The following is a 27,883-nucleotide window of genomic DNA, read 5'->3' as shown; positions in this document are numbered from 1 at the left end:
TGTGTGTGTGTGTGTGTGTGTGTGTGTGTGTGTGTGTGTGTGTGTGTGTGTGCATGCGCGTGCATGGGGTTAGGGTCAAATGTTGGATGTATTTTGGTGTTTTATTGTTCTTTTTTTTTTTTGGTGTTTTATTGTTCTGTGAAATGTTTGCATTGTTTATTTGTTGTTTATTTATTTGTTCATCCTTGTTGTACTAATACAACTTATTATAGCATAACTTGGCATTTTACTACCCTTGTCGCACAGTGTTGCCTTGAAGCAACAAACCAATATCTGTTTGGGGGGGGGCAGGGTGTCAAATTTTATGATTGATATATTATTAGGGACCCTAAAGCTCCCCCAAAATAGGGAGAAATATTTTTTTCCCAAAAAATTAACAACATTAGTTCAGTTATAGTACACCAACATCTCTAACATATTAGCACTAAGGGAACACTGAATTACCTGGTGGTTTTTGTCCATAAAACTACTCATCTAAGATTACCACAAAATATCTCTCAGCAAAATTATGCAACATTTTAGTCACTATTGCCCCGATCAAATCAGTGAGCTGGGATTTTTAATTCTAAACATGAACTACTGTTACAGCAACAGACATGGACTACATGTCCATGGGGCGATCATGGCTCAAGAGTTGGGAGTTTGCCTTGTAATCGGAAGGTTGCCGGTTCGAACCCCGGCTTGGACAGTCTCGGTCGTGTGTCCTTGGGCAAGACACTTCACCCGTTGCCTACTGGTGGTGGTCAGAGGGCCCGGTGGCGCCAGTGTCCGGCAGCCTCGCCTCTGTCAGTGCGCCCCAGGGTGGCTGTGGCTACAACCCAGTGTGTGAATGTGTGTGTGAATGGGTGGATGACTGGATATGTCAAGCGCTTTGGGGTCCTTAGGGACTAGAAAAGCGCTATATAAATAAAGGCCATTTACCATTTACCAGGCCATGTCCCACACAACAACTCAACGTCCTCTATGTGAAGGAGCCAAACACATGCCTTCTCCTCTCGTTAACTGAGATAAACTGCTGGCATATTTGTTTTACATCTATACTGTCCAATGTCTCCTGGTGGACATGGCATACAGCAGCATTGTTTAATCTCATTTGAGTCATTGTTGACCTTACCCATCTTTTTAGTCTTCTGAGAGCACTGAAGCTTCTTTCAGCCTCAGTACATGCGTTTTATCCTCAGATTACAATTATTATTCTATGCTTGATGTGCCTCACCTTTGGCCCTGGCTCTTCCCCTCTGACTGCACTAGGACATATTGCTACCTGATAAAATAACACATTGATTTGTGCCATATAAAAAGTGAGACATGTCAATTCAGATTCTTTGTCAAATATACACTAATGAATCAATTTACATCAGCAGCCTAACAGTTGTCATGATAATAAATACTAGTTAATCTATAGCACCAAATCATCAGTCAGTCACCTGTGACCTCGCCTCTTCACCTCTGTCTGAGCTACAACATGGCAGAGCTGCCTCTGTCAGCTGATGAATAACAGTGAGACATTCCACATACATGCAGTCACACATGTGCTTCAAATACAGTAATGAACCATCAAGTCATCATCCAATTTCACCTGTGATCTTGTATCACCATTACTCTCTATCACCTGACAAATAGGACATACATCAGTAATGTTTGTAGGGTGAGTGCATTTTTAAAACAATTTGTGCAAACTGCACTCCAAGGTGGAATATTTGCACAATCATGACTACCTCATGATATTTTGTCTCAAAAATTAACCCTATGAATATGTCAGTGCCATTAGGATGAAATTATTGTGTCACCAACATTTTAATGTTAGACATATAATTTTAACAGCCTCTGTAAACTAATATGCTCGAGGCTGCCGTTTTCTCTGACAGTTTCAATCAAAATTAGAAATGCTACTCTGGGAGACTGAGAGAACTAATAGTGCTGCCTGTTGTGCAGTTAGTTTCCGAAATACTTTTTTATATCCAGGTTCTTCCTTTGTGCTGCCGTCCTCCTCTCCTCCTTGCAGGTCCTGGCAGCGCAGGCTTGCAGCTGCTAAAACTAAACAGAGCTCCCTGAAAGGCACAGCCAATCACATTGGCCATATCTATCACATGACGTAGGACTCCAGTAGAGAACGTAATTTAACTCTTTCTGCACCGCTGGGTGAATGAGACGTCGACAGATGTTTGTTTTTTTTCTTTTTATCGGGTTTGTTTTTCTTTACTCGAAGAAATCAAATTATTGGTGGGGACAATTCAATATTCGCTGGATATTGGTGGGGACATGTCCCTTCCGTCCATGCCAAATCTACGCCCTTGTGTGAGACTGACTGTTCAGTAATGTGCACATCATTTAAAGCAACCTTTGTTACAACTTGATTTACAATATTGCCATTTAAAGATGAAATAACAACACAGTTATTAATATGTACAGAAGTCTGAATAAGAGTATTTTTATTACATTTACTAACATATTTTTAAATATAAATGAAATGCAGCACTTATAATGATAATGGATTGCATTTATATAGCGCTTTTCAAGGCACCCAAAGCGCTTTACAATGCCATTATTCATTCACTCTCACATTCACACACTGGTGGAGGCAGCTACAGTTGTAGCCACAGCTGCCCTGGGGCAGACTGACAGAAGCGAGGCTGCCATATCGCGCCATCGGCCCCTCTGGCCAACACCAGTAGGTGGTAGGGTAAAGTGTCTTGCCCAAGGACACAACGACCAGGACAGAGAGCCCGGGGATCGAACCGGCGACCTTCCGGTTACAGATACGATACCAAAGTTGATGATTACAGCAACTAGAAGACGGAAGTAAATAGTGTAAAAAACAAATATTTATCAGTAGCAATATCAGCAATGTCAGTCTGCCCCAGGGCAGCTGTGGCTACAACTGTAGCTTGCCTCCACCAGTGTGTGAATGTGAGAGTGAATGAATAGTGGAATTGTAAAAGCGCTTTGAGGGTTTCGAAAAGCGCTATATAAATGCAATCCATTATTATTATCAATATCAATGTAGTAAATTATTCACAGAAAACATATTCAGCGATCAGAGCTCAGAGAAATACATTCAGAAAGGAAATTTAAGCAGCTGCACGTGTACAGATGTGAAGCAGAACTTGCATCTAATTATAGACACTACGCAATAACACGAGGTGCACGCTATACGTTCAGTCATTCCCACCGCATGGCTGTTTGCATGCAGAAATGTTTATATTGCTTTCATGTGATGTATGAACCACTGCTACAAATCCTCCAGCTGGCAGCTCAGTGAGGTCTCTTTACAGCACATGACATTAACAGAGACGGCTTAGCTGCTTTGCTTTAGTTATTAGCCAAAGTGCTAATCTTATACACTCGAGGTCTTCCTGTCTGAGTGGAAAAATACAGCAGGGAAGTGGCATTAGATCGGATCTTTGTCACAGCCAAACCTCTTTTTTTTTCTAATGCGTAACGTGCAGAGCAATAATTGGGTCAGAGGAGTTAAAGCAAACCACGGTTACTTTGTTTCTCACTTTGGCTCTGTTCATGACATGTTTGCTGTGTAGAGCTCTCGCAGTGTAAGCGGCTGAGAGGAATACTGATCAGTTTTCTGGGGCTGGAAAGGGGCTCTTGGGGGCGGGAGTTTGATGATGGAGAGGTAGGTGTTCACCGCGTTTTTCTTTTGCGCTTTACGCTTTAACGCTAAAAAATGCGGCAGCACTCTGTCGCCAGTTCAATTCCCGATTATCCTACGAGCTTAAGTTCAACGAATGAATAAATTAAGCTTATAAGCAATGCCAAATAATCAGCTGAGAAGTTCTGAATGTGTGCAATAAAACCCCCAGAGCTCTCTGTCAGTGTGAATGAGAGCTTTAAAGGTTTGACAGCAGTTGTCCTATAAGTGTGGAGGAAGTGGAAGGACATTGGGGTGAGGGTTTTCTTATTGTTTTTAAAAAAAAAACAAAAAAAAAAACCAAGAAAAACAAACAAACGAACAAAACCAATACAACTTAATTTGCTACTGATTTTCTCAGCATGCCGAGGGAATTTCTTAAAGGAAGCAGCCTGGACGTACCCGGACAAGAAAAAGGTCTCATGAAGAAGACTCAGTTGCTCGACCGCGGCCAGTGGGCGAGCAAGTTGGAGTTTTTACTGGCTGTAGCAGGAACATTGGTTGGCCTGGGAAACCTTTGGAGGTTTCCCTACTTGTGCTACAAAAATGGGGGAGGTATGCAGATCAAACATATATCCCCTCTGCTTTTCTGTCATTCTCTCAAAATTGTTGATATGTGAACATGAAGGGTAATGCTTGAAGAGATTTGCCCCAAGCGAAATCTTGTGGCATATTTGTGTAATGATCCTCGTGTTTCTACTCTCAGGTGCATTTCTTATTCCCTACGTCCTGTTTCTGCTTGCTTGTGGCATCCCAATGTTCCTCCTGGAAACAGCTATGGGACAGTTCACATCTCAGGGATGTATTACCTGCTGGAGGCACTTCTGCCCCTTGTTTGAAGGTCAGTGTATAAAAAAAGCTGAAATATGTAAGTGAGAGTTGATACTGTGTGAAAACATGCCCTCTTTACCAACAGTTGAATTGTCCTTTAGTTTCACATAAAAAAAAATGCACATTACTTTTTGGGAATTGCATGTTAAATAAATTTCCGTGAAAAACAATAACTCAAATAATAGGTTTTATTTTTTGGAGTGATGTATGGTTATGTATGAAACCATGAAGTAAGCGCAAAAAAGTTTTTTAGCTTTACTTAACTTTGTTCAGAGCACAAGTGTGAGTAATGTGTTGTATCTTACAGTGTCGAGACTGTCGTGCTGTCTCATCTACTGCACTGGTTCGTGTGTTCTTTGACAGATCTGACATATCTGACTGACACAGAACATTTCCCTGAGAAAAAAAACATCAAGGTCGAGATTATACGTTCTTCAGAGAATTGCAAAATAACTTGTTGACTTAAGAAAAAAGAAATCAGTTATGTTCACTGCCAAAAAGAAAAGCTTCTCATGTCTAGGGAAGGGTATTGATAAGATTTTCATGATTCCGATTCCATTTTCGATTCTGTTTGACGATTCGATTCTTTATCGATTCTTTATCGATTCTTTTTTAAAAAAAAGGAGAACACTAAGGTCGATTAGCTTAGAACTTTGTTTTATATCTTCTCTTTGAACAAGATAGAAATTTAGGAGTAACATGGCCTTACAAACCCAACAGTGAGATCTTAAGAGATCCACAGCCTACGGCTCTTCAATGGGGTGTCACAGGGTCCCCAGGAAAAAAAATTGTAAATGTAAAATAATAAAATAAATATTCTTCTGTAGCAATAACAAAGTATAACATAAATTATTCTGCAGCAATTACACAAGAATATCCAGTAATGTCCCTGCCTACAATTAAACACATTCACTTACCAAAAATCGAGGGCATCTGCTTTGGCAAATGGGTGCAAGCCTTTTACCACAAACTTAGTCACTGCTCGGTGACATTCGTCTATCCTGGCCTGAAAGGAAACGCTACCGGTAGACTGCAGCGAGAACTGCCAGCATCTGAGCCAGACTCTGTCTGTCTCTCTCATCATGGTCACCTAAATGCACAGTAATGGCAGGTTTTGTAATAAGGCAGATCGCGCTAACATAATATGCACTGTTGTTGATTATTTACCTGCCGCATTAACGGGAGAGGACGTGCTGCTGGGTTGAGATTCACGAGTCCGGAGTGGAATTAAAAACACGACATTCATTTAAGCTTATCGCGTGTTTTTTGCATATTCGTAGTGTTTCCTCCCTTAAATGAAATATCTACTTTGCAAGTATTGCAAGTTGCCCCGTTGTCATCCGTTCTTGTAAAGTATAACCAAACTTTTGAGTGTTTGAGCCTCTTAGGTACCATGTTTCGATACCCATCCCTACTCATGTCTGTCCCCAGCACATACAGTGCAAAAGTATTCGGCCCCCTTGAACTTTCCCACATTTTGTCACATTACAGCCACAAACATGAATCAATTTTATTGCAATTCCACGTGAAAGACCAATACAAAGTGGTGTACACGTGAGAAGTGGAATGAAAATCATACATGATTCCAAACATTTTTTACAAATAAATAACTGCAAAGTGGGGTGTGCGTAATTATTCAGCCCCCTTTGGTCTGAGTGCAGTTAGTTGCCCATAGACATTGCCTGATGAGTGCTAATGACTAAATAGAGTGCACCTGTGTGTAATCTAATGTCAGTACAAATACAGCTGCTCTGTGACGGCCTCAGAGGTTGTCTAAGAGAATATTGGGAGCAACGACACCATGAAGTCCAAAGAACACACCAGGCAGGTCAGGGATAAAGTTATTGAGAAATTTAAAGCAGGCTTAGGCTACAAAAAGATTTCCCAAGCCTTGAACATCCCATGGAGCACTGTTCAAGCGATCATTCAGAAATGGGAGGAGTATGGCACAACTGTAAACCTACCGAGACAAGGTTGTCCACCTAGGAAGAAAACCCCTTGGAGTCTGCAAAAGACTTGAGACTGGGGCGGAGGTTCACCTTCCAGCAGGACAACGACCCTAAACATAAAGCCAGGGCAACAATGGAATGGTTTAAAACAAAACATATCCATGTGTTAGACTGGCCCAGTCAAAGTCCAGATCTAAATCCAATCGAGAATCTGTGGCAAGATCTGAAAACTGCTGTTCACAAACGCTGTCCATCTAATCTGACTGAGCTGGAGCTGTTTTGCAAAGAAGAATGGGCAAAGATTTCAGTCTCTAGATGTGCAAAGCTGGTAGAGACAAACCCTAAAAGACTGGCAGCTGTAATTGCAGCAAAAGGTGGTTCTACAAAGTATTGACTCAAGGAGCTGAATAATTACGCACACCCCACTTTTCAGTTATTTATTTGAAAAAAATGTTTGGAATCAAGCATGATTTTCGTTCCACTTCTCACGTGTACGCCACTTTGTATTTGTCTTTCACGTGGAATTCCAATAAAATTGATTCATGTTTGTGGCTGTAATGTGACAAAATGTGGGAAAGTTCAAGGGGGCCGAATACTTTTGCACTGTATGTGCTGGGGACAGACATGAGTAGGGATGGGTATCGAAACATGGTACCTAAGAGGCTCAAACACTCAAAAGTTTGGTTATACTTTACAAGAACGGATGACAACGGGGCAACTTGCAATACTTGCAAAGTAGATATTTCATTTAAGGGAGGAAACACTACGAATATGCAAAAAACACGCGATAAGCTTAAATGAATGTCGTGTTTTTAATTCCACTCCGGACTCGTGAATCTCAACCCAGCAGCACGTCCTCTCCCGTTAATGCGGCAGGTAAATAATCAACAACAGTGCATATTATGTTAGCGCGATCTGCCTTATTACAAAACCTGCCATTACTGTGCATTTAGGTGACCATGATGAGAGAGACAGACAGAGTCTGGCTCAGATGCTGGCAGTTCTCGCTGCAGTCTACCGGTAGCGTTTCCTTTCAGGCCAGGATAGACGAATGTCACCGAGCAGTGACTAAGTTTGTGGTAAAAGGCTTGCACCCATTTGCCAAAGCAGAAAAGAAAACTGCCTGTGACTCCTGAAAACCTGATGGATGTTGTGTACAAGTCCACGTGATCCACATGACACATTTTGCAACTCAGAGGAGAGGTGCAGACTTTGGGGCGGAGCCAGGCATTGCTTCCGTCTTTTTAACCACTCTTATAGATTTCTTAACCTTTTATTTGCTGTAACTCCTGCTGGTTGGATACGGTTTAAAGATTAGTCATTACAAGGCATGTTTGTGGAGGATTGGCTCTTCCCATAGTTTTAGCACTGTTTTGACATTGCCCTTACTGAGGTTGTAGTGGAAAACCACCTAGATTCATTGTGACGATAGCATCTACAGTAGATGGTCAATAGTAGTACACATTAGGACATAAATATATATAACAAGATATGTGAACATGGGAAAGTGTTTGATTTTTGCTTGTTGTTATATTACTGTCATGATTGTTTGTGCATGCTTTACATCATGACATGTATCCATATACAGTATGCTTTATATATTTAAAATATCTTTTTGTTTTCCTCTTTTATCCCGCTGTAAAGCACTCTGAATTACCTTGTGTCTGACTAGTGCCATACAAATCAAGTTGACTTGATTTATGAAGCCGACTCACACCCCTTCCATTCATAAATATGGCAGAGATGTTGAAACACTTTTTTTTTTTTAAAAAGGAAGTCAGTTCTACCACGCAGAGGTGTCAATATTCCCTGAAGGGCAAGTTTAACCCTAGCGTAAAATTCTCACAGACGTGAGAAAGTCTCTCACGCCTGGATTTGGGGATCCTCTGCCATTCCTCCTTGCAGATCCTCTCCAGTTCTGTCAGGTTGGATGGTAAATGTTGGTGAACAGCCATTTTTAGGTCTCCAGAGATGCTCAATTGGATTCAAGTCAGGGCTCTGGCTGGGCCATTCAAGAATAGTCACAGAGTTGTTGTGAAGCCACTCCTTCGTTATTTTAGCTGTGTGCTTAGAGTCATTGACTGGTTACAAGGTAAACCTTGGGCCCAGTCTGAGGTCCTGAGCACTCGGGAGAAGGTTTTTGTCCAGGATATTCCTGTACTTGGCAGCATTCATCTTTCCCTCGATTGCAACCAGTCGTCCTGTCCCTGCAGCTTTTTTTTTTTTTTTTTTTAGCAAACTCCATGGTGGCTTTCATGTGTCTTGCACTGAGGAGAGGCTTCCAGCGGGCCACTCTGCTATACAGCCCCGACTGGTGGAGGGCTGCAGTGATGGTTGACTTTTTACAACTTTCTCCCATCTCCCAACTGCATCTCTGGAACTCAGCCACAGTGATCTTTGGGTTCTTTTTACCTCTCTCACCAAGGCTCTTGTCCCCCGATAGCTCAGTTTGGCCGGACGGCCAGTTCTATGAAGGGTTCTGGTCATTCCAAACATCTTCTGTTTAGAACTGATGAAGCTTCTCGGATGAGAGGTGAAACGTCTTCATGCAACTTAAAGAAGTCCAGACGCTTTTCTTTGCAAGCTCCTTTGACTACGATGACCTGGATGACTGAGAACCTTCACAGACATCTTCTGTTTAAAGATTATGGAGGCCCCTATAGTCTTAGGAACCTTAAATGCAGCAGAATTTTTTTTGTAACCTTAGGTAGCTCTGTGCCACAATTCTGTCTCTAAGCTCTTCAGGCAGTTCCTTTGACCTCATGATTCTCATTTGCTCTAATATGCATTATGAGCTTTAAGGTCTTATATAGACAGGTGTGTGGCTTTCCTAAGTTCAATCAGTATAATCAATCAAATGAAGGTGTAGAACCATCTCAAGGACGATCAGACAAAATGGAAACACCTGAGTTAAATGAATAAGTATCACAGCAAAGGGTCTGAATACTTTGGACCATGTGATATTTCAGTTTTTCTTTTTTAATAAATCTGCAAAAATGTCAACAACTCTGTGTTTTTCTGTCAGTATGGGGTTCTGTGTGTACATTATTGAGGAAAAAATTAACTTAAATTATTTTAGCACATGGCGGCAATAAAACAAAGAGTGAAGAACTTAAGTGGGCCTGAATACTCTCCGTACCCACTGTACATCTGTAATGGCCTTAAAAAACAAGAATTGGGTAAACAAGTTTGAATTTATTCAGAATTTTCTGTAATCTACACAGGGTTATAAGTATGCATGCAGACACAAATATATTTCTACACTATCATTTAAATACTTCCATAAGTAGGGCTAAAGGCAAGGCATATTAGAGTAACTTCTTGTTATGTAAAAGTGTGAAAGCGCATTAAGTTAATTGCATTGGATGCCAAAATGTCAAAGCAAAAATGTCTGCTGCTGTATTTTAAGAAAACATATAAATTTTTAGTCAAAACAGTGAAATTTGTTTTATATGACAAAATAATATATAGTCCAAAATAAGTATTTGGCTTGCTATTTTCCGCCAGCAAAGTTTGCAGTTGCCAATTTGGAAGTGTGTCATGTGATTCAAGTCAAAGCCCTGGGACATTTTTCTTTGTATCTCTGGTATATGGAATATGTTTGTGGAAACAAATGACACCTGATCTTTCAGCTGAGCTTCTCTGCACTTACACTTGCTTTCAACTGACATATTCTAATATAATTTATATTTAAGTCACTTAATCTTATAAGCAGTGAACCCGTGATGGAAGCTAGGGGATAATGAACTATTGCTAATTGCTAATAAGAGACTGCAAGAAGCATTCCTTTAATCTGAAGTTCATAGAGATGTCCCCAGTAGAGTGCCGTGAAGTATAGTTTATTGCTTTAACAACTGGCATGTTCCACGAGGATTCATGTGAATTTGTTAGAGGAGAATATTTCATTATTTCATTAATATATTTCAATATATTAGCTTCTTATCCCCGAACAGCCACCAAACATCTGCTTTACCAACAGTATGGTTTAAAAACCAGTGCACTTCACATGCATCAGTGTCAGTAACCCAAGTTCCAGCTTCCATTAGCCCTTGTGAAGCAGGTGTAGTTTCCGAGATATGGTTCTACATCACGAGGGACCTGCAGGAAACAGATAGTGGTGAGTGTGACAATTAGTATCATAAGTGATTGAAGAGTTTTGGAACGGCAGTAAAACATCTCAGAACTGATGGACTATTATTACTGTCCAGTTTAAAAGGCACCCTCCTAAGCAATTGGAGACTTTAGACTGTGGGGCTGTCCAAAACATTCAGTCTAGCCATACATTTTTGTCTGATCATCATGTGGCCATTGTAGCCTTACTGCTTGGAGGTCCTGCACTAACCTCCATCTTTGTGATAGGGATGCTTTCTTTACAGGAAACAGGTGTATTTCCAGTTTAACCTGGTAACATATGCTTTCAAAGAGGGAGAGTACTGTACGCCTGGGTGTCTCTTTTCTTCAGCCCAATCCCTTGTTTCCTCAAATCTTGTTACAAAGGCTTCTAAATCCTGCCACCTCTCAGTTTTCCTTTTCGCTAATGACACGTTAGGAGCTTCAAATCCTCTGTACTGGCCTTTTTCTTCAGGGCCTAATTTACAGGCCACCACTATGCTCCCTTCCAATATAAAGCTGTGAGGAATAAAGGGGCACTTTGGGTTTGAAGAAGTTTCTGCTCATAAGCTGCATCTGAGCCCGGGTCGTCTTTGTAAGACATGGTGCAGTGTATGCCTATTGTGTTTTGGATGTCTGTGTAAGGTCCTGCTCTGCGTCGGGTCATGTCATGCAACTGTGGTGTCACACTGCTGGGGCCACTTGGTACTATGTCCAAACTATACCAGTACCTGGGTGTTTTTGGTGAGAAATGTACAAATGTATCTGTACCATTTTTGTTCATCCTGTCCACCTTGGTCCCATTAACCCAGGTAATACGGAGTTCACCTGAGCAACTGGTCCGTGGTCCGGTGGATTTTGTTGTCACTGTGAGATTTTCCCCTTTGTCTCAACTGGAGACACTGGTCAGTCACACACAAACCATTTTAAATAGCTAGTCTTTTTTCCAATTTATTTTTATTTTATGGTTATTTATTATTATTATTATTAACATGCACAAGCCCTCAAGTGCCTGACTCCTAGTAATAGGCCTACTTTATTTTCCACTCGAGGTTCCGTGTTAGTGGCCCAGACCGCTTGCTCCCAATTCAAGTTGCTCCTCTGGTTCATGGATCTTGTCACACTTCTAGTTGCCTCTGCTCCCGGCCTCTATGTCCTCAAACGGTGTTTTTAACAACACTGGGGGGGGGGGGGGGGAGATCTTTGATTGTAAGGAATCCCAGACACCCCTGTGCTTGGTCTCGGTCGCGTTCCCGAGGCGAGTGGGGTAGATGGATCTGACTCGAAGGACCAAACTGTCAGAATAAAACTAAACAAAAATAAGGAAAAGTCAAGAACTGGAGCGTTTGTTCTTGCAAGGGACCAAAAGCATCGCTTTTGCATCGCACAAGGTTTCATGCAAGGGGTTGAAGGGGGAAGTCCCCAGTGAGCTTTTTATTAAACTTTGTTAATCCGACCCTCCTTTGCCTTAAGACTGTCACACAATAACATTTTTCCTTTTACAGGCTTCTCACGAGGACAGTTATGAGTGTGTGTACTGTAATGAGCAGATAACTTTTTTTTAAAAAAACCGGGCATACTTCCAATCACTAAGCGCACTGAGTTTATCCTTCAGTATCATACAGCTCATACTAATTAGAAAACACTGCATAGGATATTTTTTCCAAAATGGAGCCTCAATTTATATGAACAAATTGGAGTCTATTAGACAGATATGATTCAAACCACTGCAGCGCAGTGCCTTTAATACCCACAGCATTCTCTAATCACAGTAATAAAATGTTATGGTTAACAGTATCAAATGCTGCACTGAGGTCAATGACAAGCACTGAGATGAGTCCACTGTCAGAGGCAATAAGAAGATCATTTGAAACCTTCACTAAGGCTGTTTCTGTGCTGTGATGGGCTCTGAAACCTGACTGAAACTCTTCAGATAAACCATTCCTCTGCAGATGATCTGTTAGCTGTTTGACAACTACTCTTTCAAGGATTTTTGAGATAAAAAGAAAGTTGGAAATAGGCCTTACCTAGGATGACTACTGCCAGCTTGAAGGCATGTGGTACATAGCTGGTAAATAGATTTAGGCTCATCATATTTAAGATTGAAACATTGACACACATTAATGGCAGGAGGAATGGGGTCTAAAAGACACGTCGATGGTTTGGAGGAAGTAATTACTGAAGTTAACTCGGAAAGATCAATTGAAGAAAAAGACTCCATCAATGGTACTGAAGGTAGCTGTAGATAACGTTACATATGTGAGATGATTATGAGTCGTTTTTTTCCTAATGGTTAAAATTTAATTTGTGAAGAAGTTCATGAAGTCATTACTAGTGAACGTTAAAGGAATGGTTGGCTTAACAGTGCTCTGACTTTTTGTCAGCCTGGCTACAGCGCTGAAGAGAAACATAAGGTGGTTTCTATTTCCTTCAATCCGTGATAATAGTAAGATGTCCTAGTTTTCTGAAGGGCTCTTTTTTTTTTTTTTTTACATGCAGTGGGCATTCAGTCAGACCTTCTCTTGGTTGGTTCTAACACATTTTTTAAACAACAATGCATTGTGTAATGAATTAGCTTTCCCAGACTGTCACCACCTCTCTGTCCCTCTTACTTTGGACTGATGTTAGCACCATTATTTTCAAAATAATTTCCAACAGCTACTTTCCAGATAGTTCTGTGAAACTCTCTTGCAGGGCAGGTTTAAAAAAACAAACAAAAGTACATTAAATGTTTTGGATGCCATTGAAATTTACTCCATATGCTGCAGTATAATTTAATTGCCTTTTTATAATATATACTGACTCCACTTTATCTTCTCAGGTATTGGATATGCAACCCAGGTAGTGATTGCATATGCTGCTGTTTCATACATTGTGATCCAGGCATGGGCTTTCTTCTACCTCTTTTCATCCTTCAGTGCTGAGATTCCATGGGCTAGCTGCAGGAATTCCTGGAATACAGGTAGCTATTCAAAGCGAAGGAAGATTTCACTGTGGTCATTCTTTATTTCAGAGTTATTGACATGGTGATCTAGATGATTTGGGGAATCTCACATGACAGTGAGGTCATTTTGTGCTTGACAAATGTGTAGTCTCTAATATCTCTTTTATCAAACATAGATTAATCTTTGTTGACATGACTCTGCTTTTTTCTTTGTCAGAGTCTTGTTTTGAATTTGATAAAGCAAATGCGTCATCCAACTGGACAGCAGCTGCAAACGCAACAACACCAGCAACAGAATTCTGGGAGTAAGTGTAAATGACATGTGTCTGACCTCGGTAGATGGATTTACCTCTGGAGCTTTTGCCGAACACTGAAGCCATCAGTCCCTAAATTTCAACAACATATATTTGAGTTATTGGAAAGCAGCATTTCCATACTGGTTAACCAATAGCTGCTCATTATTTCTCAATAGTTATCAGAGTAAGCAATCTGTATACACATGGTAACCACACTACATAATCAGTCCAAATACAATTTCCTGATTGTTAATCTGGAACATCCATCTTTTTAGCTCTCATTGTCTTTAGATGTGTTCTTGTAATCTGGTACAGATGTAAGATCCTTTTTGGGATGGATGCTGATAATTGGCGATAATACCATCAAGTCATTTTTGTGTTGGATTATTCAGATACTGATTAGGTCACATCGTGTTTAGTCATAACACGCGGCTGTACACAGCTGTACGCTCATCTGGCCCAGTCTCGATTCTCAGTGTTGATAAAAATTATGAACTCGCCAAATATCAAATTATGTAACTGCTTGAAATATCACTTTGTACCACATACAGCATACCACCTTTGTGCTATTGGATGATTTTAATCATGATACTGTTGGTCACGATTATGGAAGGAGTGGTCCTATTGATATAGTCAATATTAAGAAGGTATGATTGGTGCCTTCTTATCACCATGTATGTCATAAATGTACTGACATCAGTAATGTGATCAGTGGCATGCTGATACTTTTGTGGCCAAGATTACTACTAATCATATACTCACAACAGTCCTGAACTTAAACACTTGGCGCTGAATGAGTTTAAGTTGCCCCTGATATGACTGGTTACAGCCAACTAGTGACTTCACACATTAAAATGCAGCAAATCTCTATGTATCAGTTTGTTCACAAACTCCTCTTACATGGTCATAAGTTATGCAACCAAACTTGGCTGCTAAAAGTTCTTATCTATTTTACATATTATGATTCATCATGTTGCCTAGTAACCACCAAACAACACAATGCAAAATGAGTCATTTACAGTGATTATAACACCTTATCATTTTAACTCCATGACAGTAACATGTCATTTACTGAATATAATAAAAGTATAATCATTTCTGATTCCTTTTCATCTGTGGTGTTTACTGTATAAGTATTGCACTGTATCATTTGATACATTAATTGATTAAATCAAGGTTCCAGTATTTGGGATTTTACAGTATTGTGCAAATGTCTTGAGCCACCCCTCATTGTTTATATTTTTCCAAGTTGCCAGATTTTATTGTAGTTTATTTTTTTTTATTTTTTTTATTTTTTAAGTGCTCAATAGTTTTGAAAGTGAAAGTCTGAAAGTCTTTCGAAGTGTTTCTTTGTTGCTTCTTTGTTGCTGTGTTACTAACTACTAAACACTGTCATCAATCATTTAGGTGTAGAAAAAGCACCTAACTCTGAAATGATATCTTTAGGCACTTTGTGACTAGCAGCCTGTCACAAAAATACACTTTTGTTGGAATTAGACAAGTGGATAAAAGAAGACGTATCAGAACTAAAAGACTATCTGTAGAATTGCATTCTAAATAAATACCTTGAACATATTTTAGGTAATGAGATTTGAATCCACTGAATTTGTTGAAATTATGTGCATTTTATATCTATATAGATAAATAAGGGAGGTTAGTGTCTGGCTGATGGGCAACTACATAACTGACTTTCTGGTTTATTGTAAATAAATATTGTAACATTTGCATTGTGTCAACTCTGTTATCACTTATAGTAGTTGTGAAAAAAGTTCTTTTGCGCCCAAATGGCTTTTGTTTTAACAAATAATATGGGTTTCTTTTCAGGAGAAGAGTACTGGGTATATCTCAAGGGATTGAGGAGATTGGTAGCCTGAGGTGGGATTTGGCCTTGTGTCTCTTACTGGCATGGATCATTTGTTACTTCTGTGTTTGGAAAGGAGTGAAGTCCACTGGAAAGGTAGAGAAACATCTTTAAAATATGATTTATTAGTCTACATTTAGAAAATAAGTTCTGTAAACACAGTTTATACATCTACTATCACATCTGCGGTACCTTTTGAAGTAATATTGCAAGAATACATTTGTGAACCCTTGGAAAATACCAGGATTGTTTTAATTGGTCACTGAAAAGAAAATTATCAGAGTCACATCCAAGGTCTGGTTGCTGAAAGTTTAATCGTCTCATATAAATTTGTTGGTGGGAACATATACTTCAATCAAAAGAACCTTCATAGGACCTTAGAAGGACAATACAGAAATACATACAAGCTGGAGTTTATCAGGATGTAACAAGGCAAAAGTTCAGGACTGTTGGTACTCTCCCTGGGAGTGGCTTCCTGTGTAGATTACACTACTGCAGTAGTGTAATCTACACATCTCTTTTAGAATTGCACATGTGCAATTCTAAAAGAGATGAGTAAGAACCTAAGGTAACAGCAACCCCCTCTTAAGTTTCAAAGATCACATGGTTCCAGTATTGCTTAATGTTCTGTGAACAGCTCAAACTAAATCTGAACTCTTTGGGAGGAGGCACAGGGATGTATTTGGAGGAAGAGGAGTTACACCTAAATGCAGACAGCAGTCATGTCTCATTTTGCAAGCAAAAAAAGAGAGACAATACTATGGCACAAATGAGGAATGTATTGTCTGAAATATGTTTAGATGGAAAAAAAAATGTTTTCTTACACCAAAGAACATCAAACTTTACACTGTCCCTGTGATGTCTGCTTTGAACCATGCATTTCCTTCTTGTTGACAGGTAGTTTACTTTACGGCCACTTTTCCCTACGTGATGTTGGTGGTTCTGTTAGCTCGTGGACTCACTTTACCAGGAGCCATAAACGGCTTAGCTTTTTACCTGTATCCTGACCCCACAAGGTTGGTGGACCCTCAAGTAAGTAATAGGATCAAAACAATGTGTCAATACCAAGAAAAGCTGCAAGCTTGCACGCTACCCACGGAAGCCTAAATACTAAAATACCTACATTTTACACAATGAATATCATCATTTAGTGATGAGTAAACTAATATCTGTGTGTTGGCATCAGGTTTGGATGGACGCGGGTGCACAAGTCCTTTTCTCCTTTGGGATTTGTCAGGGGAGTTTGACGGCTCTGGGCAGTTACAATAAGTATAACAATGATTGTTACAAGTGAGTACGCTCCCCCGCCCATGTTCTTAAATTAAAAAAAATATGCTCAAAAATTCTAGTAATCTTATTGTTATGACAAGATAAAACTGCACTAAACAGATGTTTTCAACGTTATTTAATCCCTGGCCACTTAGTTTTAAAATAGCCAGCAGGGAGCACCAAAGTGATACTTTCATAAAACTGCACAGGCTTTCTTAATAACATGCAGACTGTAAATAAAAAAAGTTTACATAATGCTCAAATCCTGTACAACTTTTTTCTTCTTACTTAATATCTTGGGCAGCAAGGTACTTTTTTTTCATATTTCAACATTTTAAACAGCTGCTTTTGCTTTAAGTGTGTTTCTTGTTTTGCTCTTTGTTGAATGCTGTGTGTTTTCTTCTGTCTCCACAGAGACACATTTGTTCTGTGTTTGGTTAACGGAGGATCCAGTTTTGTTGCAGGGTTTGCAATCTTTTCTGTTCTGGGATTTATGTCCTACGAACAAGGACTGCCAATATCAGAAGTGGCAGCTTCTGGTAGGGCAGTCATTACACAACTTCTGTTATATTTAATGAAGTCATTACACTGTCAGTGGGTTTTATTAATCCACTTTAAAATACCCCCCCCCCCCCCCCCCCCCTAAAAAAAAAAAAAAAAAAAAACAACCAATCAACCAAACAAAAAAACCCAACCAAAATCAAGGCAAAACAAAGCAATGCTAAATGGAAAAGCTGGGCCTGTGTTTTTACTTGGCATGGAAATGGCTTTAATTTAATTTTGGAGACAAAATTCCTGTATTAGCTTCTCTTAGCTAAGCACGGCTAATACAGTAATTCCCCGCCTTTAATCCTGAACAGTCCTCCTGACCTTAAACTCCTTCCAATGAAATAAATGAATGCTATCAGGTCATTATGCCTAACAGTAGGATGTTGCAAGAATTTGTGAGTCCAGATTTAAAACATTTAGAGTGCTGTAACTAAAATATAAATTGGGAGAAGGCTGCAGTAAGCAGTTTTATCCAAAAATATTTAAGTTGCCATCAATGACTGAAAATATTTCTGAACAGGACCTGGCTTGGCATTTATTGCCTATCCGCGCGCGGTAGCCATGATGCCTTTACCTCAATTATGGGCTATATGTTTCTTCATCATGGTCATCTTGTTGGGGGCAGATACACAGGTTTGCTTTAAGCCAATAGAAATCCTGTTTATTTTTCACCACTGTACATGTTTGGTTCTTAGTAAATGTGTTTGATTTGTCTGCGTCTCTTGCAGTTTGTGAGTTTGGAGTGTTTGATGACCTCAGTGACGGATATGTTCCCCAATGTGTTTCGAAGAGCTTATCGTCGAGAATTGCTGCTGCTCTGCCTCTGCTCTGTTTGCTTTTTTCTCGGCCTCCTCCTCGTCACCGAGGTGAGAGCTCTGATTAACTTTCCCACAAGTCTTTACACTACCCTCAGTAGGGTGTAAAAATGGACCAGTGCTCATTACTCTTAACTTACTTCTTTCTAGGCAAAACTGAATTTGTATGCATGCATTTGTTGTCTTTATCTTTGATTAGCTATACCAATTAACCTCTCTGTCTTCCTGCAGGGCGGCTTGTATTTCCTTCAACTCTTTGATCATTATGTGTGTAGTGGAAACAATCTTCTCCTTCTTTCTGTGTGTCAGTCAATAGCGATTGGATGGATATATGGTGAGTCATTAAAATCCGAGAGTCAAATCCTTGCATGTTTGCACAGATCTGGCTAAGAAAGCTGATTCAAATCCTGCTAATCCCACATTAATTGAAAATACACTTAAGACTGCTTTTATTGAGTCGCTTATTACTAAAAGGCCAAAATTTAGGCTTACTGTATAGGCGTTCATTCCAGCTATTCTGAATCTTGCTCAGCTGGGGTCACAAGAATAAGCCGTGTCTTGTGGGTACTGGCTCAGCACCACTTTACCAGCAGCTTCACTTTTTAAACACTTTCTATTGAGGTGGAGTTTTCCCTTCAGGCCCAGTCCAACAGCACAATTATGTGAAGTTAGTGTTAAAAAAAAGCTCTCAAATTAGTTAGAGGTTAAAATTATGACCACTAACTACTGCATTCTTCCAGAGGCTCATCTAATATTTCCTATATCTCCCTCTTGCTAACTAAGGAATTCGTTAAATCAGTGGTTCTCAAATTGTGAAACAGAGTGACAGGTGGGGTTCTCACCTTTTGTTTATGTACTCATGTTGAAATGTTGTTGTTGATGCTTTGCTCTTTTCATTTTTAGCTTTTTTAGCAAATGTTTGGACATTTGCCTTGTGAAAAAAACTGCTTGTATTTACTGCCACTGGCTGAAACATAACCTGAAGGCATAATGGATCCATCCTACTGCTTAACAGCTGACATGTGTTGTGGCTAGAAAGTTCTGCTTTAACTTCATGTACCCATAGGACTTTCTCCGTTTAGCCTAATTTAGATATACAAACTTGCAAACCTCTGATGCTGAATTTAGTGTCGATTATGCATAAAAGTCTTGTGGTTTGGCAGGTGTTGCTAGAGGTTAGGTTTTCTTTCACACATCAACTTCCTTTTAACTACCATTTGTTAATAGTGTTGCAAACTAAAGATACCTGGAAATCCGTCCAATAGCTTTTTCCTACTTTCCTTGCATCATTTGTCTTAATATTAAAAATACTAAGGAGCTACTTAGATGAGCCAGTGGCTGCTGATTGATTGGCTGATGTGGAACTTGTAACCTTGGTAATCATCTGAGAGATCAAGCTAAGCTTGCCTAAACCTTTGCATGGTTTGGTTAGCTCTAAAATTGTACAAGATGTGTACAGTGTGCCCGTTATTTACTAGAAGCAATGGCCTGAAACATTTCTATTCATGTGATGGAAGAAACTGATGCTTAAAGATAATGTGCGGGATAGTGCTGAGGTTATTTAGACTGGAGAAGATGTGGTCATATTTTGTATGTTCAAAAAAATTAATATGCAGACCTTCATTTTACTGTTTTTCTTTGTGCTTTAACTAAATGTGTCATTTTCAAATGCATTTAGTGTTCCTTATGTGTGTACTTTGTGGCACCAGATCAGCTGAAAGTAGTGATTCTTTGAATGTGAATGAACGCAAAAGATCTAAAGAACACTAAACATTCAACTATAACAACACATCTGCAATGCATGAACAAAGCTTTATGGACCGCCTCACAGTGTTTCCTGGTTAGGATGAGAAAAACATTTGGTGTGTGAAGCGGTGATGTCAGCTGATATCTTCATTCATATCTAAGTGTAAATATTGTTATTAAACTCTTTGTGAGACGGTGATGCTCAACTAGGACCGAACCACTGGCACCACGGTGTCAATAATCATAATGTGTCAGATAAATTGGCAAATACTGATTGCACGACTGTTAAAAATCAATTGTCATCTACTGACATCGTACAGCTATCTTATTTAGGAACAGTGATGGGAATAACGGCGTTACAAGTAACGGCGTTTCTAACGGCATTACTTTTTTCAGTAACGAGTAATCTAACTAACGGTAATCACGGTCACTGTCTTGCACAACACCTGGAGCTAAGGAGGCAAAACAATCGCATGAGTGCTGCTGTTTGACTGAGGAAGAATAAAGTAGTCGTGGTAAGCCAATCACATGACCACTTCAACATGACAAAGCAACAAGGTGATATATACCAGTTTTTAAATTGTGTTGATAGGCCACGTAAAACCAGAGTCATGATAAACAATATATAGGCGGCGTTTTTTCCTCAATAGTTTCATCACGTTTACTGTCTAAGGACAGCGCTAGCAAGCACTCTCTGCTTATGAGCAAAACAAACAAACAAACAAACAAACAAACAAACAAACAAACAAACAAACAAACAAACAAACAGGGGAAGTTTTAGGAGTGATGGTGAGAGAGAGAGAGAGAGAGAGAGAGAGAGAAAGAGAGAGAGAGAGACAGCAGAAAAAGAGAGAGAGCGAGTTTTGAGACGTGAGAGATTTGTGAATTTAGCGTGTTTGGAGTGTGTAGTTAATGTGTTGTCTTGTGTAGTTAGTGTGTAGTGTTGTGGATAGTTTTGTGTTGTGTGTCAGAACAATGAGGCGACTGCTGTCTCCAGGTAGAAAAAGGAGTGAAACACCTGCTGCTGTCAGGCCTGCAGGTATCAGGCTGTGATGTTCTCCTTTATAGTGGACAGAAATTATTGTTTTGGAGTGGCACAAATAATTTGTGTGGCATCTTATTGAATGCAGAACAGCTGATTGTTCTGTAAATAGTTTGAAATGGTTATTTAAAAAATCAAGGTAAAAGGTAAATGGATGCAAATAACTTTGTTTGCAAAACTTGTGCATAGGATTTTAAAATTGACAATTTATATTTGCATTTAAAGTTCTGAAATATGATTCATTAAACATGTTTGTGGTTGTTACAGTACAAATATAACTTTTCTACTCTGATTTTATGTTGTTTGTCTGATTTTAGATCAATTGTGTTAATACAGTATGTCAAAATGAAAAGATGACTGTAAATTCAGACACGTGAGGTTGTGCTGAAAAGAATGAGACCAAACAAGGCAAAGTAAATCGTTTTTAAAGGTGAAATGTGGAGGGAAAATCAAAAGTAGTTAAAAATGGCCAATTATACCCTGGACCCCAGAGGGTTAAACATTTTTTTAAAGTAACACAATAGTTACTTTCAAGTAATTAATTACTTTTAGAATATTGTAACTCAGTTACTAACTCAGTTAGTTTTTTTGAAGAAGTAGCTAGTAACTATAATTAATTACTCTTTTAAAGTAACTTGTCCAACACTGTTTAGGAATGACTTTCACTGTTTTGGTTGACTTTGTAGAAAGCATTTTATGATTCTATTCATTAATAACTCTTATGATTTTATTATTATTTTATCAGTCCTGGTAAAATTTATAGTGATAATTCTAACCTTGTTATTAACTTCTCATGTTTTGCTCAGGTGCTGATCGTCTTTATGACAACATTGAAGACATGATAGGTTATCGTCCCTGGCCTCTAATGAAGCATTGTTGGCTTTACGTTACCCCTGCTGTGTGTCTAGTGAGTGAAACAGAGTTCCTAAGAACACAAGTAGTCTAATTTATTCATGAAAACTTGTGGACTCTTTTTGTGATAAAGCACCAAACAACAATTGAAAGCTAAAACTTCCTCTTCTAGTTCAGGAAATAGTTTGAGGTGAGGAATGAACAAGAGATGCAAGTGAATAAAGAAGAGAAAAAAGTGTCCATAACCTTCCAGTGTCATTGTGGCATATGACTCTGTGATAAACTGTGCAGGGTGCACCCTGCTGGTGATACACTAAAACTAGTATGAGACAGTTATACGAATATGGTGGCGAGAGATAGGAAAAGTGGGGGGAAAAAAGAGAAAATCTACTATAGTTGTATTTCATTATTAATTATTGTGTGTGTTTGTTTTCATTTATTTCAGGATTATTTTTTAGAGACAGTTCACAAAAACAGTCATCTCAAGATGTATTTTATTGCATAATGCAAGGACCCTACATTATCACACTATGAACAGCCAGCAAGGCAAAGCAGAAACTAAAGGACTTGTAGACAAATGTCAATGAGCATCGTGCCAGATAAATAAGTCAGCAGGGAAAACAGGGGTTTGGAGGGAAAGTGACACCAGCATCTGCAAGCAAGATGTTTCTTGACCAAAAATCAAATTCTTTAATAACTTATTTTAGATTTGCTGACAATGAAGGAACAATGAATCCACAGAAAATATTCCCAGATGAAGAGAACACAAATCAAAAGTATCCATATACATTTAGAGTAACTGTAGATAACTTATACTTAGCAACCTATACTCATTGTACTTTCCCTGGTGATGATAAAGATTTTTCTAAAACTGAATTTCTTTTAAAATTTCAAAACTTCATTGTTGTGTTGTTTGTGTTTCTTTCAGGGTACTTTTGTCTTTTCAATTGTGAAATATAAGCCTCTCAAGTTCAACAAAACCTACGTCTATCCGACCTGGGCGTACGCTTTGGGCTGGTTTCTTGGACTGTTCTGTGTTCTTCTAGTTCCTCTGTGGATCATCTTTAAAGTTACTACAATGAAAGGGACAATTTGGCAGGTATGCACTCAGTAAAGAAAACAGGAGCACCACCGAAACACCATTAAGCTCCCAGGTGATCTTGTTACTAATTCAGTTCAGTTTAGTGTTAAATGTTTTTCCACCATGACAAGTGCAGTCAGGCTAAGGTAGTGTGGCGGATGGATCAAAACAGTGTCCATGCTTGGATTCAGCAGTGCTGTGTGCATGTCTCCTCTTGTTACTGGTGCCGAACAAAATATTTTAAAAATCTAAAACTATATGAGCTTTTTAATCTGCCAACACATCAGAATGTTCTTTTCTTTAACTAACAGCCCAACACATTCAAGAGCATTAAACCTTACAATTCTGTAGTTTAAAGTAAAAGCTTTTCACATCAGTGTCCTTAAAGTTGCAGCCTCTCTGACACAAGTTATTAACACAGACAGTTCAGCAACTCATCTTAGGCCAAAAACATTAGCAAAGCTGGGCACCAGACAACAAAATACTTCCTGATGGATTACCTTAAACTTTAATATGCTTTTGCTGCCAGAAAAGCCAAAAGGCCGTCATTAGATTGGACTGGCTGAAAGGTCACTGAGTTAAAAAAAAAATGCTCCAGTGTCGTTCAGATAAGATATCCATCTGGAAACATGTAAGAATAATGAAAAATCAGGGGCTCAGTAAAGTTATCCCCTACATCCTGTGTGGGGGCATTAATATCTGTACTAAATCCCATCACAATCCATCTAATAGTTATTAAAACATTTCCATTAGAAGTCCTGAGTTCATTCTGGTGTTAGAGGAACAGTCAGCAGATCAAGTAGAAGACTCCCGGCCATCATCCTGTCTGTTAAACTGTAAACTTGTTCATTTTCAAAATTCGTAGAACAAACAAATTAGCAGTAATCTAATCAATAGTGAGGGACACTGGGGAAGCTGTAATAGGTGTTTGGTCATTTCTGCACATTTTGAAAAGTTATGATTTATTGCAAATGGACTGAACTGATCGTCTTTCCACAGAACCTCAGGCAGCTGTGCGTCCCGCAGAGCTTGACGCACAGAAAAGCAAAGCAGCCCGAGCAGTGCCCTTTAAACCCAGACATTACTCTTACTCCTGTTGCCAACGAATACAAGGGAAGAGGTGGAGCTGAGATGGAGATGCAAGTCTGAAAACCATAACATTTTTATAAATTTTTCAGATGTGATGTTTTTATTTTATTTTAAACTCAAGGTTTTGTAAAGGAAATACTGATAAGATCATTAATTCCGAAGACTTCTAGCAGAGTTCAGAGGCAGGTCGAGTTTTGAGAGACCGTGTAGACTAGTGACTAGCGAGGTAACTTTATTCCCCGCTACATTTTTTGTCTTGCTAGCAGCAATCAGTTTCAAATCATTCCAGTGTTTGGTTGGCTCTTATTTAGCACCACAATCCTCAAACAAAAGCACTTGAGCCTTGTAGTCGACTTTCACATTAGATTGCCACAAACACTGCCACAATTTCTGCTGATTGATAGAATTCATAACTGTAACTGTGTTGAAATGTACTTTTAATAATGTGGCAATAATATTGATAAGCCTATTAATGTAGGCAGCTGGAAAAAGTTTTTCTAAATTTTCTCCTGCATCTATGCTGAATCTGTCTTACACTGCCTGGTCAAAAAAAGAAAGAAAGAAAAGCAACCACCCGTATTTAAATAAGCAAGCTGGTAAGAGAATGATGGTGAACCATCATCTTGGGGAAAAAGGATGAAATTTTTTCATCTTGGGAAAAAAGTTTTATGAAGCTAACAGCATTTCCACATTGTTAAGACAGTACAAGTTGTGTGGCTTTAGGAAAACTACTTATCAGTGGTCAGCTGACTACCGCTGATGTACTGAATTGCCATCAATGTGTTTTTTTTTTCTCATGATTCTGAGAAGACAAATCGAGGATTCAGCAACTCTGAAAGATTAGATTAGATGAAACTTTATTAATCCCTCGGGTGGGTTCCTCTGGGAAATTCAGTTTCCAGTAGTGCAGCACCGACAGAAGTTGCATGTTACAATAAAGGGGATTGAGAGTATGGATGTGAGCATATGTAACACGTGGCGACACTAAAGCGGTCGCACTAAAAAGAAAGATTCTTTAAAATACAAGGGGGAGCAAGAGAGTCAGATACCACGGGCACAGAGAGGAAGCAGGTCTGATCAGAAACAGTTTATTACTAGGCCAGGGAGCACAAATAAAAACACCCTTAAAATGCACATAATAAAATGTTGTCAATCTACTAAAACTAAATAAAACAATTCTAAAACCCGTAAAACTACCATTTTCTACATTCACCAAACCCCCCCCCCCCCCCCCGGTATAATTATGCCACATGTTCATTATGGGTCCATCAGCAGGCCAGGAATTCCTTCTTTAGAGCAGAGTCCACGCCAGCCTCGTCTTCGGCAGACAAGAAAGAGCCTCCCATCTTCTTGTCCTTCCGCTGGCCCATCACTTCCCAGCCCGGCTTGCGTTCTGCACCCGAATCCATCATGCGACCACCACCACAGCTCCCCTTGCATCGGTGTCCTGTAAAATAACAAATAGGGGCCAGAACAATGGTCCCAGAAGCGGCCCTGGCTCATGGCCATGGCAACCCTCTCCCAATCCAGCGGCACCCAGTAAACAACAGTAGAGACCCTACTCACAAATGCAGGCAGAGGTAAACCTCTGCCCTGCTGCCAATCACACGCGTTGTCTCTTACTGTTGCCGTTCCATGAGGTCAGGACTGGGTTGCCGCGTCACGCTGGCTATCTCGCATTAACCTTCCAGTCTGGGGCCTCTCTCCTTCAGTGCTCAGCTAGCCTGTTTTTAAAAGGTCTTTAGACAGCTGATAGGCCACCTCTGGACACACCCCTGCCTCAGCAGGTGGTCCCTATCAGCTAATTTGTCCCATGTGCAGCCAGTCCACAGTGGATAAAAACCATGTCACATAAAACACTAAAAACCATGCAATAGAAACAGAATAAAACCATGCAAATAAAACGACACTCATAAATAAACACTAAAAATCAGAATAAAAACAATATACAAGATAAATACAAATTTCCACTGTGTGACACATAAATATACCAAATATGCACATATACACATATATAAATACAGAATATATAATATGGATGAATAGGAATACCAGTGGATTGCACATTTGAGTGAGTATATTGCACAGTGATTATTGCACAGTCAAATATAAGAAAAAATATTGCAAATATTGCACAGAGTTGTTTGTGGAACACGAGACAACATTTTCACACATGAATCAGCTGACACAATACAAGATCTTAGTGAAAAATTTGTGCAATTCTTGCCTAAGATTATGAAACGATACCATGGGAATTTGCGTTGTCATCAAAATTTGAAGCAATTCTAATAAAACATTTGAGTTGTTCTTGTTTTTTTGACTTGGCAGTGTAAAATTTTTAATGGCCTTTTTTATTGTTGTTGTTGTTGTTGAAAGTGTTACTTGCTCCCTTTGAAAGAAATATATTAATGTAATATTCTTGTGCCAAAAGTTCCCTTTCGATATGAAGGCAACTCAACACTGAGTTGACTCGCCAACATCTCAGTTGCCTTCGTAGTGTCATATACCACAAACACCACTCAAGATGAGTTTGGGTTTGTTTAGTTTTTTAAATGACCACAGGGAAAATTAGTTAAACCACTTCGTAGTACAGCCCTCAGGTCTCTGCAACATGCACAATAAGCAATAATGTGTCACTGTGAGGCATAGAGCAATAACACACTTTTGAGATAACAAGGTTTGTGAAGTTTGCCAACACTTTTTTTCAGTAAAGGATAAAGGATTACAGCCTGTCACCTTGTTCAAGGATCAGAAGATGCAAATTATCACCGTCCACTGTGACCTCAGATTATTACACAATCTGAAAAAAACACAAACAAAAAAATCAAGTTGCAGCTGATGTGTGTGTGGATACAGTGAGCTCAACATATATTTTATACACTGACATGGGTTCTGTTATTTTAGCTGTGTGGGTAGGAAGATTTTATGTTACGTACAGTTATGAATTTGATGTAGACGTGGTTTTAGAGATTTAATGTGGGGGTTGGACAAAAATATTGCCTTAATCATTTACAAATTCTTGCAATAATTATATGTTGTCCATCATCTTGAGGGGCTCAATTATAATTGCACTAAAGCCATTTCATTGATATGTGTGTGCTTTGTCTTTTCTTTCTTTTAAGTATATTAATTCTTCATACATCAAGCAGGTAAATGTTTGAGGGGTGTTCAGAAGGTGGCATTTGCATTTTAAGCTGCTGCTGAAAATTTACAACATGCAGTCAAAGATGCTACCAGTGAAAATGAATGAGTGATTTTTACATTGTTAAAACATTAGAAAGTCATTAAAGAGACAGTGAGAACATTAGAAGGTCAAATTCAGAGAAAAGAGAGAAAACAGTGGTGAGGTCTGCAAGATAGACCTACACATCCATGGAAGAGGATGGTTTCTGTGGCTGAAGAAGACTTTCCAGGAGCTGGGCATGTGATTGTCCAAGTCTATCGTAAAGATAAGTGGCTGCAAAGTGCAGTGGTTTACACATTCACTTGATGATTGAAAGGTTCCTGGTTTGAATCCAGCCAGAGACACAAATCCCTTCAGGGTTTGTCTGGTGTGAAACTTTCCCACATCAAACATGCTGAGGATCCTGCTGTGGTGAACCCTTGTCACAATGGAGTAGCCAAAAGTAGTTTCTTCTTATTGTTCTGACATAAAAAGAAGATAAAAGCTGGTTAAAACTAGAGATGGCACGATACCACTTTTTTATGTCTGATACCGATACCGATATCATAAATTTGGATATCTGCTGATACCGATATGAATCTGATATAGTGTGTTTTTTAATCAATAAAACTTTTTTTTAATA

The 27,883-nt window shown here is 39.2% G+C and overlaps 1 protein-coding gene across 4 annotated transcripts; it reads left to right on the top strand.

Moving 5' to 3' along the window:
- Positions 1-3,395: 3,395 nt before the first annotated feature.
- On the top strand, positions 3,396-27,883 carry LOC101476219 (sodium- and chloride-dependent GABA transporter 2). 4 transcript variants are annotated; one of them, XM_012918517.4, is made up of 16 exons: positions 3,400-3,628; positions 3,816-3,898; positions 4,005-4,198; positions 4,350-4,484; positions 13,355-13,495; positions 13,695-13,782; positions 15,598-15,730; positions 16,532-16,666; positions 16,821-16,924; positions 17,318-17,442; positions 17,973-18,085; positions 18,181-18,318; positions 18,499-18,601; positions 21,862-21,962; positions 22,836-23,006; positions 23,988-27,883. In XM_012918517.4, the coding sequence occupies exons 3-16, from the start codon at positions 4,006-4,008 to the stop codon at positions 24,135-24,137; spliced, it is 1,830 nt and encodes a 609-aa protein (XP_012773971.1). In that variant the 5' UTR covers positions 3,400-3,628; positions 3,816-3,898; position 4,005; the 3' UTR covers positions 24,138-27,883. The 4 variants fall into 4 exon arrangements, with proteins under 4 accessions (XP_004548589.1, XP_012773971.1, XP_004548585.1 ...); XM_004548528.6 differs by lacking the exon at positions 3,816-3,898 and having other exon boundaries at positions 3,401-3,628; XM_004548532.6 differs by lacking the exons at positions 3,816-3,898; positions 21,862-21,962; positions 23,988-27,883 and having other exon boundaries at positions 3,396-3,628; positions 22,836-22,991.

The sequence above is a fragment of the Maylandia zebra genome, linkage group LG5, assembly GCF_041146795.1.
Source record: "Maylandia zebra isolate NMK-2024a linkage group LG5, Mzebra_GT3a, whole genome shotgun sequence".
NCBI lineage: Eukaryota > Metazoa > Chordata > Actinopteri > Cichliformes > Cichlidae > Maylandia > Maylandia zebra.
This window is presented reverse-complemented; position numbering and strand designations above follow the sequence as displayed.

Excerpts from the sequence above, each read along its gene's own strand:
- LOC101476219 (XM_004548528.6), top strand. Across the intron at positions 21,963-22,835 it reads TTACCCCTGCTGTGTGTCTA|GGTACTTTTGTCTTTTCAAT; the intron begins GTGAGTGAAACA and ends TGTTTCTTTCAG. Across the intron at positions 23,007-23,987 it reads TGAAAGGGACAATTTGGCAG|AACCTCAGGCAGCTGTGCGT; the intron begins GTATGCACTCAG and ends GTCTTTCCACAG.